Genomic DNA, 16,460 nt, shown 5'->3' on the forward strand with positions numbered 1-16,460 from the left:
CTTCTTTTTCAGAGGCGGATAATTTTCTGGATTTTTTCACTCATGTTTTACCCCAAAGCCGGGGTGACGGTTTGAAGATTGAGCCCCTGACACATATTGGTGTCTAGAGTCGATGTATATTACCATACTAGATCACACAAAATGTTTCGTGGAATTTGGCTAGGTCTAGGTAGGATTTTTTAATAATTAAAAATTTCCCGCAAAACGGGATTTTTTAATTATTTTCTATGTAATGTTCTAAATAAGTGGCCTTAGGAAATGTCTGGGGTGTATGACTACTCGAAATTCATCCTCAGAGGCCCAGCATTATCCTAAGACCCACTTTCGGGGTCAAAAAATGACTTAGAGCCCCTCAAAAGCCGATTTTTCAAATGGCAGTGGCAAAAATGAGGAAAAAAAATAAAAAAATTGAATAATTGGAAAAATTTAGAAATTTTCCATAGTCAAAATAAATCAAATTTTGACATGGAAAGTTAAAGGAAATATCAAGGGTGATGCAGTAGCAATGTGGGTCCCACCACATGGAGGAAAATCAGTCAAAGTTCCAAGTGGCAAGTCAAATGGTCCAACGTTAAGTTAAAGAGGCAACGTTGAAATATTAAATATGGCTAAAGTTCAAATAATTTTATTTATTTCAATATGTTGGTGCAAATTAAAGTTTGAATGGGGACAAAACTGCCACATGGGACAGACTTTGTCTCCCACTTGTCCCCCACTAAAACTCATGGAGCAATGTATTTTATACGCAGCAGTTTATGCATATTTTAAAGTCACGGATTTGGAAAAGTTTGAGTGGGGACAGAACTGCCACATGGGACAGCTCTTGTCCCCCACTTACTCTCACTTGTCTCCCACTCACATACATATCAGCCAATTGGATCAGCGCAGGGATATGTTATTGGCAGCCAAAAAGGATGATACGCAGTTCAGTCCAGCTCCACGCAAATCAGCCAATACGCAGATTTCATAACAGCTTACACAGCAGTTGGTTGGCTTGGCTGTTTGAGGTGTCAACAGCAGTTTAGAGGCAGCCAAACACACAGCAGATTTGAGGATATGCGATGGACAGCCAAGGAATCAAGTATTCTGCCTACAGCCAGTCAGCTTGCCACTTGTAATTTGATTTTCAGCATTGGGATTGTCAATCCATCTCCATTTGTCATTCGAATTTTCCTTGGGATCATCTCCCATTTTCTTATTTATATGAGTCTTGAGCTCTCATTTGTGAGGGATAGAATGAGCTGTTGGGCTTGCGGAGACTCTGCTGGATTTTGTACTCAACTTCTATATAAATAAATAAAAGTCTTTGGGGTTACTAGCTTCTCTTGTGGTGCATCTTTTGGTTGATGAGGTATACCTGTGTCATTTGATGTTATTATTCATTCGATTATACATTGCTATCTAGTTGTTTTTTTTTGTGCATTTGCCTGAAGGCATTATTGTCTAGGGAGGAGAGATTTGCAGCTATCTCAAATCTCCTTTGGGCTTGGTATATTTTGTGCTCTTGTTGTAGCTTGTCATTTTCGGTTGAATGACAAGCTCAACTTGGTCTCTATATGCCAAGTCCCTTTTGCGCTAACAATTGGTTTGCAGGCATTTTTGTGTTCAAAGTATAGGTTGCCAACTTTATTGGAGTGTGAGGACTTCTTCGGTTGGAATAGTCACCTCCAAGGATATCAAAGGTCCCACAAGTTGTTCAAGCCAACAATCTCACAAGACATCAAAAGATTTATTTAAGAGGGGGTTTCTTGAGCCCTTTGCTTGTTTTCTATCTTGAAAAATTATCCCATATTTTCTTCTTTCATTTGTGTGTATATTGGTTTTATCTAGCATTTGAGGCCGTAATTGTTTTTTTTTTTGCAGGCTAACTCTTTTGCTTGCTTTCCTACAAGCGTTCCTGGAGGCAAATTCAAATTTAAAGAAGAAAGCTAAAGCATAAGCTAAGTAACTCTTTTCCGTTGGGAAACCCAGGTCCAAGGTTATTTGGGCTTTCATTTGAAAGCGTTTGACTTCATTCTAAACAAAAATAAAATAAAAAATTTCATTTCTTAAAGAGCAATACTTTGAAGGCACTGGTTGTTTATGTATCTCATGCTTATCTTATGTGTTTATGGTTATTGCTCATATCAGGCTTGCTTATAAATCTTAAATAAATAATCTATTTAGTTCTAACAATTCTCCTAGAAACTCACATCCTTGTTTTTAACTTAACTTTCCATTAGGGACCACTCCCCTTAGCTAACCTAGGAGATAGCTCAAACGGAGAGAGTTGGGATTAGTGTGACAGCCCCTTCTCTGAGTTCCCTGCCACCAACCACACCTTGTGGGGTTGAAGGCTTTTCTCACTGACCTGTAGGTAGGTGTAGGCGGCAGGGTCAACATCTTTGGCGCCGTTGCCGGGGACAAGCTTTCTTGTACCTGGGAAATTGACTAACCTTTTGGTTTCAGCATTTTGAACTTTAGATTTAGATTCTTGCTCAAGTGGCGACTCCACTCAATCCAAATTTTGCAAGAGTCTCTACTAGGAGAAATTCAAGTGGTCTAGTTAGCCCCTCTCCTGATCCTGAAAGGGTTTTTAGAGAGAGGTTGAATAGACTTTCTCGTAGTAGGGCTCTTGCTAGTCTTGGGCAAGAGGCTATTTCTGATATTCATTTGCTTTTTCAAGAACAAGTAGAGCCTAGCATCATGAATGATCTTTTTGCTCCTTGTGACTTTACTAACATAAATGGCTATCCTCACAATATCCCTGACAAGGCTATTGAAAAGTTGCCTTCCTTTCAAGGTAACAATGCCATTAGTGCTACATCACATGTGAAAAACTTTAATGTTTGTATCTTTAAATGGTGTAACACTGCTAATTATGAGGATGTGAAGATGAGGCTTTTTGTTTTATCTTTAGAAGAGGATGCTCTTGATTGGCTCACTGAGCAACCTGCTAACTCATATAACTCTTTACAAGCCATTCTAACTGCTTTTTTGAATAAGTTTGGAGAGAAGAAGGAAAATAGGCATTTGATCAATGCCATTAGCAACATGAAGAAAAACGAGAATGAGACCATGGAGGAGTTTAACAAGAGATTCAATGAATTAGTAAAAAGCATGCCTGCTACTGTTAAACCTCCTGATGAATTTCTTTTATGCTCATATCTAGATGCTTTTGGGGTTGACACTGCCTATGAGTTGAGGAGGAAGGAGCCTACGAATCTGAGTGTAGCTCAATCTGAAGCCTTAAAGATAGAAAGGGCTAGAAAGCAATCAGGAAAATCTGAAATTCCTGGTTTCAATAGAGGGCCATCGAAATTGAACGATTCCAAAGGCAAGGCCAAAGAAGAGACTACGCATGATCCTATTAAGGAGTTAACCCAACTCATCAAGAGTATGGAGGCGAATCACACCAGTCAAATGAATGCTATCCAAAATCGATTAGTGGCCATGGAAAGAAATCAAGGTGGGAGATTCCCAAATAGAGTAAATGATAAATGGCAAAAGAGAGGACCTCCCAATGACCATAGGCCACCTAATCCACTCGAGTCTACAAACTTAGTTGATGATTCCATGCCTTATTGTAGACCTTGCGATGACATACATGATGAACTCACTTGTCCTTATGCAAGAAGGATCCTAGAAGGAGATATGATGGGAACAAGTGAACAAATCAATGTAGTTGGAAAAGAGCATCATTTGTCCTTAGAAAATTGGATGGGAGTTATGGAGAGTAGTCAGAAGGTAAATAAAAAGACTCCATCCTCCTATAGGAATAATTTTGAAGATTTGGATAGGATCACTGAAATATATGGAGAGAAGCCTTCATCAACTCAAATTTTAGAGATAGCCAAGAATAAAGAAAGAAATCATAGTAAAACTTTCACTCCACCCACATCGAAGTTGAATATTGACTTGGGAGGATGGATTAATAATGCTAAGATTTTAGTTCCTGTCACTGAAATCATGAAGATTCCCTCCCAAAGATATAAATTGTTGAAAGCCATTGATGCTCCCAATGGAAAAGAAATGTCTAATTTTTCTAAGGATAGATATGAGGATGCCCCTATCACTCTGCAAAGTAGTGATATGTGTAGAGATAACAGAGACCACCAACCCTTTTTCATAACTATGTTGGTCAATGGAATGCTTTTACACAATTGTATGTTTGACTCTGGGGCATCATCTTGTGTCATGACTAAGAAAGTCATGAATCAGTTAAATTTGAGGATTTCTAGACCCTACCACAACATTTGTGCAATGGATTCAAAGATCATTAAAGTGTGTGGTTTGATAAAAGATCTTCAAGTCCACTTAGCTGTACATCCTGACATTATGATCACCATGGATATTGTGGTGATTGATGTGCCTGATGCTTGGGGGATGTTATTGTCTAGAAAGTGGGGAGCTGATATTGGGGGTAGTTTGCAAATGGATTTAAGTTATGCTACCATCCCTAACAGTGAGGGCATCATGGTTAGACTGGATAGGGAATTGGAGAGAAAGTTTCATATAGAAAATCCCAGGGAGCCTCATAATGAAATTGTGTATGAATCTGATAACTTGGGAAACTATGCTATTCTGGCTAATTCTTTTCCTCCTTTGGAGGAGGAGGTTGATTGTAAAAAAGATGGAGTTTGGCACATGAATTTTGATGGTGCCCATTCTAGGTATGGTAAGGGTGCTGGAATTGTCCTTACCTCCCCTCTTGGTCACATATTCAAGTTTGCCTATAGATTGGAATTCGATGCGACCAACAATGTAGCAGAGTATGAGGCTCTATTGTTGGGTCTTGAGTTGGCAAAAGACTTGAGGATAAAGTTGCTTAGTATCAAGGGGGATTCTGATCTAGTCATTCTTCAAACTAAGAATCAATTTGCATGCAAGAATGATAGATTAAAGAAGTATCGAAATGCTGTTTGGGATAATATGGAATATTTTGATGCATTAGACCTTCAAGCAATTCCTAGGGAAAGAAATAAACAAGCTGATGAGCTGGCTGTTGCTGCATCTACATTACAGCTTGGAGAGAACTTGGTGGATGATAAAATTAAGATGGAAATTATCTTTAGGCCATCAGTTCCTGACAATCTAGAGCAATGGCAAATCTTTAATGATGAAAGCCAGGTGGTTCGTTTTTTAAATAACATGGAGGAATTTTCTGAATTTAAGGCTGGCTACAAAGAGGAAGGATGTGATTATGAGGAGTGTAATGTGGTGACAAATCCTACTCCTAGGGAACGTGTAGCCTTGGAGCAAGTGTTTGACAGACATGATGCATCAAAGAGAAAAGATGATAAGAAAATTGACCCAGGGGAATTCATTGAAGTGAATATTGGTACCCCTCATGACCCAAAGGTTATTAAAATAGGCAAGGGTACCAATGAGCAAGAAAGGAAGAATTTGATAAATTTACTTCATGAATATAGAGATGTTTTGGCTTTTTCATATGATGAGTTGAAAGGTTATAGGGAAGATGTTATGGAACATACTATCCCTCTTAAGGATGAAAATGCCAAACCCTTTAGGCAGAAACTTAGGCAAATCAATCCTAAGTTAGCCCCCTTGGTGCAAAAGGAATTGCAAAAGATGCTTCAGGCTGGTATTATTGCTCACACTAGGCATTCCACATGGTGTTCAAATTTGGTTATTGTGAGGAAGAAGAATGGATCAATCAGGCTATGTGTAGACTTTCGAAATCTTAATTTAGCATGTAAAAAAGATAATTACCCTTTACCTAATATGGAAACATTATTGCAAAGGGTAACAGGATCTGGAATGATGTCTTTGTTAGATGGATTTTCAGGATACAACCAAGTCTTGGTGAAAAAGGAGGATAGGCATAAGACAACATTCACCACACCATGGGGTACTTTTGAATATTTAAGGATGCCTTTTGGATTAACGAACGCTGGAGCAACTTTTCAAAGGGCTATGGACTATGCTTTTAAGGGTTTAATTGGGAAATTTCTTGAGATCTATCAAGATGATTTAACTGTATTTTCTAAAAATGGAATTTCCCATATAAGCCACCTAAGGCAAATTTTTGATAGGTGTAGAGAGTATGGAATATCCTTAAATCCTGCTAAATCTATTTTTGGAGTGACTGAAGGGAAGTTGCTTGGTCACATCATTTCAAAGGATGGGATCAAGATTGACCCTGAAAGAGTTGAGGCTATTCAAAAGATTCCTTTGCCTCATAATATTAAAACTCTTCAATCCTTCTTAGGAAAGATTAATTTTCTTAGAAGGTTCATTCCAAATTATGCTGAGATTGTCAAACCCATCCAAACCCTCTTAAAGAAAGATGTTAAGTTTGTTTGGGGAAATGAGGGTAGAAAAGGTTTTCGGGAAATAAAGGATTCTATTGTCAAAGCACCTGTTCTAATAAGTCCTGATTATTCAAAGGAGTTTTTGATTTTCTCTTTTGCATCTGAAGATACTATTGCTGGGGTGTTGCTTCAAAAGAATAATGAAGGGCATGAGCAGCCTATCGCTTTTATGAGTAGGTCCCTCCAAGGGTCTGAGTTGAAGTATAGCACCATGGAGAAACAAGCTTATGCTTTAGTCAAGTCTCTTAAACAGTTCAGAGTTTATGTAGGGTATTCTAGGATAATTGCATTTGTTCCCCACTCCGCTGTAAAGGATATTTTAGTCCAAGCTGATTGCTTAGGAACTCGAGCTAGGTGGGTCTCGAAGATTCAGGAGTACGATTTGGATATTAGACCTACCAAGCTTGTGAAAGGCCAGGGATTGGCCAAAATCTTGACTGAAGGAAATGAGAAAGCGATAGGAATGATTTGTCAAAATGATTTGGAATTAACTTCATCAAAACTTCAAATATTGGGTCAACTTGAATGGTATAAAGACATTATTTATTATTTGCAAAATTTATCATGTCCTAACCATTTAGTTAGCCATAAGAGAAGAGCATTAAGGCTTAGAGCAACTAAATATTGCATTATGAAGGATGGTCTGGGTTGGAGAAATCCGGAGGGGGTAATACTTAGGTGTGTTGATGAAGTTGAAGCCAAAAAGCTTCTATCTGAGTTTCATTCAGGATTTTGTGGAGGGCATTATGCTGCTAAGACTACTACCCACAAAATCTTGAGGGCTGGTTATTTTTGGCCATCTATTTTTTCTGATGTGCACAAGTATGTTAGAGGTTGCCAAGCTTGTCAACTATTCACTGGGAAGCAGAAGTTAGCCACTTTGCCTCTTCAGCCTGTGGTCGTGGAGGCTCCCTTTCAACATTGGGGGCTGGATTTTATAGGGAAATTTAATGAAAATTCGAGTAATGGCTACTCATGGATTATAACTGCCACTGATTATTTTACAAAATGGGTAGAGGCCATCCCTACAAAACACGCCACCGAAAAAGTAGTGATAGATTTTCTTGAAGATAAGATTATCACTCGTTTTGGTGTCCCTGCCAAAATAACCACCGACAATGCCAAGGCTTTTAGCTCTGCTGAATTCTCATCATTTTGCTTTAAGTATGGCATTGTTTTATCCCATTCATCAAACTACTATCCTCAAGGTAATGGCTTAGCAGAGTCTAGTAATAAGAATTTGATAACCATAATCAAGAAGATAGTAGGGGATAACAAACGGGCATGGGATAGTAAAATTAAATACGCTTTGTGGGCTGATAGGATTACAAAGAAGAGTTCTACTGGGAAGAGTCCCTTTGAGTTAGTTTATGGCTTGGATGTTACCCTTTCTGTGCATTTGAGGTTACCAGCTTACCAATTGCTACAAAGTTTTCCATCTGATAAAGATTTTGTGCAATGCAGGATTGACCAAATTGTAGAATTGGATGAAACCAGAAGAAGAGCATTTGAGCATTGTTGTAAAAATCAATCGAAAGTAAAAAGAAATTTTGACAAATCATCTAGAAATAGAATGTTTTCTAACAATGATATGGTTTTGCTATGGGATCGCAGGAATGAAAAGCCAGGAAATCATGGTAAGTTTGACAGTTTGTGGCTTGGACCATACATTATCAGGGAAGCAGCTGGACAAAATTCCTACCATTTGAGCACTTTGGATGGAGAACCACTTGAGTTACCTGTGAACGGCCAACTGCTCAAATTGTTCTACAAAGAAATTATCTGATGCCATGGGGCATCTTTTGTATCATATTTCTAACCTTATCTTGTGTCATTTTTGTTTAAGTAGTTTTATTTCATGAATAAATTGTCATTTATGCTTTTAGAATAAATTTCCATTTCTTCGTTTCTATACTTTATTTCATTTGATGATATTTTGAATGGATACTGCTGATATATGTCTTTTGTCAGTGGATGCAGATTCCAGGTTCTTGCACACTATCACTTCATATCTAGCATGCATCCCCATATGGAGCCAAATGTTGACCACTGGAGTGGCACCTGATGATTATGTGAAGACTCCATGCCCAAGGATGATCCAGAGGACATTTGTACCATCAGATATCATCAGTCAACAGAGTTTTTTAACTCTACTTCTATCTTCTCATCATCTTTCTTGTACCCAGATTCCACACCCTACGGGGAATTGTAATAAGTGATACTAGTTATGATGAGTTTTGAATTTGTAACAGGCCTAGGATGTTGGGACTCGATCAGCGAACGAGTACACCTTGGAGTGTTTTTTTTATCCGGTTAATTATCCCTTCTTTTTCAGAGGCGGATAATTTTCTGGATTTTTTCACTCATGTTTTACCCCAAAGCCGGGGTGACGGTTTGAAGATTGAGCCCCTGACACATCTTGGTGTCTAGAGTCGATGTATATTACCATACTAGATCACACAAAATGTTTCGTGGAATTTGGCTAGGTCTAGGTAGGATTTTTTAATAATTAAAAATTTCCCGCAAAACGGGATTTTTTAATTATTTTCTATGTAATGTTCTAAATAAGTGGCCTTAGGAAATGTCTGGGGTGTATGACTACTCGAAATTCATCCTCAGAGGCCCAGCATTATCCTAAGACCCACTTTCGGGGTCAAAAAATGACTTAGAGCCCCTCAAAAGCCGATTTTTCAAATGGCAGTGGCAAAAATGAGGAAAAAAAATCAAAAAATTGAATAATTGGAAAAATTTAGAAATTTTCCATAGTCAAAATAAATCAAATTTTGACATGGAAAGTTAAAGGAAATATCAAGGGTGATGCAGTAGTAATGTGGGTCCCACCACATGGAGGAAAATCAGTCAAAGTTCCAAGTGGCAAGTCAAATGGTCCAACGTTAAGTTAAAGAGGCAACGTTGAAATATTAAATATGGCTAAAGTTCAAATAATTTTATTTATTTCAATATGTTGGTGCAAATTAAAGTTTGAATGGGGACAAAACTGCCACATGGGACAGACTTTGTCTCCCACTTGTCCCCCACTAAAACTCATGGAGCAATGTATTTTATACGCAGCAGTTTATGCATATTTTAAAGTCACGGATTTGGAAAAGTTTGAGTGGGGACAGAACTGCCACATGGGACAGCTCTTGTCCCCCACTTACTCTCACTTGTCTCCCACTCACATACATATCAGCCAATTGGATCAGCGCAGGGATATGTTATTGGCAGCCAAAAAGGATGATACGCAGTTCAGTCCAGCTCCACGCAAATCAGCCAATACGCAGATTTCATAACAGCTTACACAGCAGTTGGTTGGCTTGGCTGTTTGAGGTGTCAACAGCAGTTTAGAGGCAGCCAAACACACAGCAGATTTGAGGATATTCGATGGACAACCAAGGAATCAAGTATTCTGCCTACAGCCAGTCAGCTTGCCACTTGTAATTTGATTTTCAGCATTGGGATTGTCAATCCATCTCCATTTGTCATTCGAATTTTCCTTGGGATCATCTCCCATTTTCTTATTTATATGAGTCTTGAGCTCTCATTTGTGAGGGATAGAATGAGCTGTTGGGCTTGCGGAGACTCTGCTGGATTTTGTACTCAACTTCTATATAAATAAATAAAAGTCTTTGGGGTTACTAGCTTCTCTTGTGGTGCATCTTTTGGTTGATGAGGTATACCTGTGTCATTTGATGTTATTATTCATTCGATTATACATTGCTATCTAGTTGTTTTTTTTTGTGCATTTGCCTGAAGGCATTATTGTCTAGGGAGGAGAGATTTGCAGCTATCTCAAATCTCCTTTGGGCTTGGTATATTTTGTGCTCTTGTTGTAGCTTGTCATTTTCGGTTGAATGACAAGCTCAACTTGGTCTCTATATGCCAAGTCCCTTTTGCGCTAACAATTGGTTTGCAGGCATTTTTGTGTTCAAAGTATAGGTTGCCAACTTTATTGGAGTGTGAGGACTTCTTCGGTTGGAATAGTCACCTCCAAGGATATCAAAGGTCCCACAAGTTGTTCAAGCCAACAATCTCACAAGACATCAAAAGATTTATTTAAGAGGGGGTTTCCTGAGCCCTTTGCTTGTTTTCTATCTTGAAAAATTATCCCATATTTTCTTCTTTCATTTGTGTGTATATTGGTTTTATCTAGCATTTGAGGCCGTAATTGTTTTTTTTTTTGCAGGCTAACTCTTTTGCTTGCTTTCCTACAAGCGTTCCTGGAGGCAAATTCAAATTTAAAGAAGAAAGCTAAAGCATAAGCTAAGTAACCCTTTTCCGTTGGGAAACCCAGGTCCAAGGTTATTTGGGCTTTCATTTGAAAGCGTTTGACTTTATTCTAAACAAAAATAAAATAAAAAATTTCATTTCTTAAAGAGCAATACTTTGAAGGCACTGGTTGTTTATGTATCTCATGCTTATCTTATGTGTTTATGGTTATTGCTCATATCAGGCTTGCTTATAAATCTTAAATAAATAATCTATTTAGTTCTAACAATTCTCCTAGAAACTCACATCCTTGTTTTTAACTTAACTTTCCATTAGGGACCACCCCCCTTAGCTAACCTAGGAGATAGCTCAAACGGAGAGAGTTGGGATTAGTGTGACAGCCCCTTCTCTGAGTTCCCTGCCACCAACCACACCTTGTGGGGTTGAAGGCTTTTCTCACTGACCTGTAGGTAGGTGTAGGCGGCAGGGTCAACAGACCCGATTGAGTTATCAAAAGAAGCTTAGTGGAATATCGCATCCATTGGAAATAGGGGCATCAGCAATGTTATATCGTGAAGCCAAAGGGTTGCGATTGCAGGAGTTTCCGAAAGTTGCGATTGTGAATTGAGGTAGTGATGTGGCATGTGGGACCTCCCTGTTGGAATTGCCTCTCCTATGAAATCCTCCGTAAATATTGAGTCTATTGTATAAACATTGAAAAGGGCCTTCTTTGATATAGTTTTAATATGCAACATTTTTGTAATTCGGCCTCTCCTACGAATGAATGTGTCTTGTTAGTATTGGTGAACTCGAAGAGACAGAGGAAGTTGGAGATCGAGAAGTCGAAGATCAAGCGAGCGAAGACGGTCGAGTGAGCGCAAAGGAAGCTGAAGAGCAAGAGACCGAAGAAGGAAGCCAAAAGGTCGAGCGAGCGCAAAGGAAGCCGAAGATCAAGCGAGCAATGAGGAAGCCAAAGGTTAGGCATATCAGGCTTCTATAACAGAGAACAAGCAAGGTTTAAAAGGTCGGCGAACTGGAAGAAAGGAAGAAGCGGTAGGTCCAACAGGATAGGAGGAAGCCAAAGGTCTAGTAGGACAGGAGGAAGCCGACGGATGAGCAACTCTGTTGATCGGGCTAACCTTTGAAAGGCTCAGACCAGTGATGAATTAATCAGGTACATAAAGCAATTTGAAGAACAATTCTGTGATGGAATTAATAAAGTTTTTATCTGACATCGTTTGAAGGGAGCAGTACCTAGCACTAGCATTAAAACATATGTGATTTTGTTTCTGGGAAGTAAGAGAACAGTGAGAAGCAGTCACGCCTGAAGCATTTACCGTGACAGTTAGAACGAAGGCTTGAAACCAGTGTTGATAATATCGGTATCGGGAAAATATCGGCGAGGGTCTGGAAAATATCTTATCGGAAATATCGGCGAAAATATCGGCAAAATATCGGCAAATATCGGCAAGCATAAAAAATGCATAATATATTCATTTTTTTTCAGATTTCTAAACATATAAAGCAATAACAACATGAACTAAACACATTGGCACATAAATATGAAGAAAACACTGATATATATGATATCAAATAGCAATGATACATCAAACTTCAAAGGCGATACCAAATCCTGCTGATCCTTGATAGTGATAAATTGATAATTGTCCAATCAAGGACTCAAACAAAAATTAAAATAACATCACACATCCTGCTGATCCCTGATAGTGATAATTGTCCAATCAAGGACTCAAACAAAACAACATCACATATATAAAACTTTAAAAGTATTTCATCATCATGAGTTATAAACTTATATGTAGCAAAAGTTGCAAAACAAATAAAACTAGCAGCTATCTATCTGAGACCATTGGCCTCTCCCTAGCAGCTTTCTTTCTGTCTTGTTCAGCAATTGCTTCACGAGCTTTTTGTATAACCTCTGCACTAGAAACCATACAAGGCATGACATCTGCATCATATGCAGAGAGTTTAGCCAGATGGTATTTCAATCGTGTAATCCCTCCTGACATCTTGGTCCCACACAAGTTGCATGATATAAGTGCCTGATTTGCCCCACCAACAGCCTCCCCATACTCCCAAAATGGGTCCAAAGCTTTTGGCATATTTGACATTTGTAGTGAACTAATTCAAACCTAGGGCACAAAAAAAACAAAAAATTGGCATTAAATGAGTATAACTATACAGTGCCCAGCAAACACTCAAGAAACTATTTTAATTTTTAAAGCAACATCTTCATGTTCAGAATTTAAACAACAAAAGCAAGCATAAAAAATGCATACTATATTCATTTTTTTCAGATTTTTAAACATATAAAGCAATAACAACATGAAATAAACACATTGGCACATAAATATGAAGAAAACACTGATATATATGATGTCAAATAGAAATGATATATCAAAGGCGATACCAAATCGTGCTAATCCCTGATAATTGTCCATTCAAGGACTCAAATGTGGAGAACCAATACAAAATAACATCACATATAATAATAAAAGTATCTCATCATCATGAGTTACATGTAGCATAACAAATAAAACTAGCAGCTATCTATCTACTGCCCTCTCCCCCTTTTACGGGAAAACATGATGGGCTGTTTGTCAGGCCTGCCCCTAGTAGTAGAAGGCCCTGACACTGCCTCTGCACCTAATGTCAAATAATGAGTGATAGGCATGGAGCTATGCTCTCCTATATCTATAGCAGATGGTGTTGATGCTGATGCTCCCGCAGTGTCCTCCTCCAGCTCCTCCTGCTCCTCCTCTAAGTGCTGCTGCTCCTCTGACTCCGAGTCCTCCTCTTGCTGCCCCTGCTCTAATGGATCATCTGCCACTGGCTCCTCCAACCATGAAGGTGACTCCTCCAATATGGGCTCCTGAGACTCCACCCTCCACGGAGACAATACATCAATATTGTCTAAGGAAATGGCATCTGGATCCACTGGTGATTCTATTTGCCTCACTCGAAGTCGGATGTTGTAATGCACATACACCAAATCGTTGAGGCGTGCGAACTCCAACCTGTAAGAGTGTCAAAAAAAGTAATGAGTCTTGACTCTTGACTCTTGAGTCTTGACACTTGAAGGTCATAAATTAAAAATTAAAAATTACAATAAGTGTAATTGCTCAACTGAAGGCTTGAGTTCAAAGTTATACCTGTTGCGCTTTTTGGCGTGTATTTTCTCAAATACACTCCAATTGCGCTCACACCCTGAAGAGCTACATGTTTGACTCAAGATTCGCATAGCCAAATTTTGCAAATTTGGTACCCTTGCACCATAGCTTCGCCACCAAAGATCTACAACAAAATAATGAAATAAAAAATTCAAAAACTTAAAAGTTAAAACATAATTAAATTCAAATTTATAATTTCTAATGAGTGATGACTTGTCACTTACGTGGCATGAAGAGGGCCCTTTCCTTAATGGCATCATCAAAGCCAAATAGGCCAACACAATCCTGATAATTATGTATCTCGCGGCTGATTTTGCGACGAAGCTCAGAATCAGGTACCATCCTCTCAATACAGGAATGGAGCCCTTCAATCACCTCGCCATCAAAACGAAAATTGCATTTGTATGCAAATGCAGGGTTGAGGAAGAGTGCTGCTGCATGAATGGGTCGATGAAGCATCCCTGTCCACCGACTATCGATCACATCCCATAACATCATCTGCCTATTAAGGCCAGCAGAACCCTTGTCTGCATAATAGGAACGAATGGCCTCCTTGGCCCTATCCATGCCCTCATACAAATAAGGCATTGCAGGCTTCTCTCCATCCACCAATCTAAGAACCTTTACTATAGGTTCGCTAACTGCACATGCTTCTTCTACTCCACGCCAAAATGTCTCAGAGTACACCATTTTTTCAATGGCTTTCCCATCAGGTCTCCTGCTGTATCTACAACCACGCCAATCATTAGACACAAACATTTGCTTCAACTCGTACTGACATCGAAGCAAAGACTGAAGAGTAATAAAGGTTGTGGCAAAACGTGTGATGGCAGGACGCCGCAACTCCTTGTTTCCTGTGAACCTCCTCATAAGGCTAAGAACAATAGCATGGTTATAAATAAACTTGGGGATGCTCCTAGCCATATCAACTGCCTCCTTGATGAAGGAGAGTTTCCCCATATCCTCAAGCAACAAATCAAGACAATGCGCTGCACATGGAGTCCAGAACAATGTGGGATGCCTCTCCATAAGCATTCTGCCGGCAGACACATAATTAGCTGCATTGTCTGTTACGACTTGCACCACATTCTGCACACCAATCTCCTGAATGAACCCATCTAACAACTCACATATCGTTGCTGCATCTTTGATATGTTCTGATGCATCCAACGATTTAATAAACATGGTACCTTTAGGACAATGTACCAAGAAATTTAGAAGGGTCCTACCCTTCCTATCTGTCCAACCATCAGACATCACTGTGCATCTAGTGACTTCCCATGTCTGTTTCAACTCCGCCAATCTAGAGTTGATGTCCTCTTTTTCTGCTTGAAGAATTGGCCCCCGCAACTCCTCATATGTGGCACTTTTGTACCCTGGGCCCACAACAGCAATAGCATCACACATTGGTTGCCAAAATGGATTGGTTTTTGTGATGCTGAGAGGTAAGTCGCTCCAATAAATACACCTCCCCATGACTCTATCTGCTTCTTCCTTCTCCTTTTTTTTGACAAGCGATTTTATGCCAGGTTGTGCTCCAGCTCCTGTTCGTGGAACAAAAAATGATGACCTCACATTCACACTAGCATGTGATGGTGTGCCAGTTGTGGAGCCCCTCCCACTAGCGCCAGTAGGGCCACTACCCTGAACATCAAAATCAGGAGAAGATATCCCAAAAGATCTACCTGCACGTTCAGCTTTGTTTCTTTCCGCCTCTTCCTTCTTTCTGTCCTTTTCTTCAATTGCCTCAAGAGCTTTTCGTATAAGCTCCGGACTAGAAACTCTACAAATGCCAACATCATGTCCAGGGAGTCTAGCAAGATGGTATTTCAGTCGTGTAACCCCACCTGTCATCTTGTCCCCACACAATTTGCATGAAAGATATGCACGATTTGTCCCACCATCAGGGATCCCATACTCCCAAAATGGGTCCAAGTTTTTTGGCATATTTGTATTTTGTAGTGGGCTAACTCAAAAGGAAACCTACAGCACCAAAAAAAATTTGGAATTAGTAACTTAATAACTTAATAAGTAATACGAATTTACGAAATTCCATGGGTGCAGGTCTCAATATCAAATCCTCATTCTTCAAAGACAAATGGACTAAACTTTAACAAAGTTCTACAATCTGCAATCTTCACACAAAGGACCCTAGTCAAGCTATGTAGAAAAGAGTCAAAAGACATTAAAATCATAAAATATAAATGTATTCAATAACAGCGTTAGAGGACTGCGATTTGGCTGCTACAGGCAGTGTAAAGTTATAGTCATATACAGAATTCTATACTCTATAAATCAATGACATGGCAGTATATTAATAATTACTATATAACACAAGAGGGAGACAATATCTACTCCAGTACAACGTAGAAGAAAGTTGGACCATCATTTGTTAAAAGATAAGTGTTTAATCTCTGTTCCCCATTTCTTGAATATTTGTCTTAGCTTGAAAGTTGTCCTGTAAAATACTACTTCAAGTTGAGTTTAGAGTAGTATGTCACTTTGTTTTACTTACTTTCTGCATCTTTCTTTATTTAGGAGCTGTCCTCTGTGCTGCCACTATCTATTGACACATGTACTCAGCAGTCCTGACTCCTATTGACCTACTTTTCTGCTCATTTGTTGGACATTAATGAACTTATCTCTCCTCAAAGTTGATTGACCACGTAGATCATTCTTAGTCATGATCTTATCCAGTGCTCTGCAATCAATGTGTATTCTGCATCTGTCATTCTTCTTTGGTGAC

General features: G+C 39.1%; 2 protein-coding genes across 8 annotated transcripts in view; one reads left to right on the plus strand and one right to left on the minus strand.

Moving 5' to 3' along the window:
- The window catches only part of LOC149244349 (putative CoA ligase CCL8), a 452,203-nt gene that overhangs the window by 197,433 nt on the left and 238,310 nt on the right, over nt 1–16,460 (plus strand). The window lies entirely within an intron of this gene.
- On the minus strand, nt 12,171–15,958 carry LOC149244350 (uncharacterized). The gene is made up of 3 exons (XM_089374821.1): nt 13,939–15,958; nt 13,697–13,838; nt 12,171–13,561 (listed from the first exon to the last, which is right to left on the minus strand). Exons 1-3 carry the CDS (start codon nt 15,659–15,661, stop codon nt 13,099–13,101), a joined length of 2,328 nt encoding a protein of 775 aa, XP_089230947.1. The 5' UTR covers nt 15,662–15,958; the 3' UTR covers nt 12,171–13,098.

Source organism: Pinus tabuliformis, chromosome 8, assembly GCF_031772625.1.
Source record: "Pinus tabuliformis cultivar Carrire ecotype Pingquan chromosome 8, CPIR1, whole genome shotgun sequence".
Taxonomy (NCBI): domain Eukaryota; kingdom Viridiplantae; phylum Streptophyta; class Pinopsida; order Pinales; family Pinaceae; genus Pinus; species Pinus tabuliformis.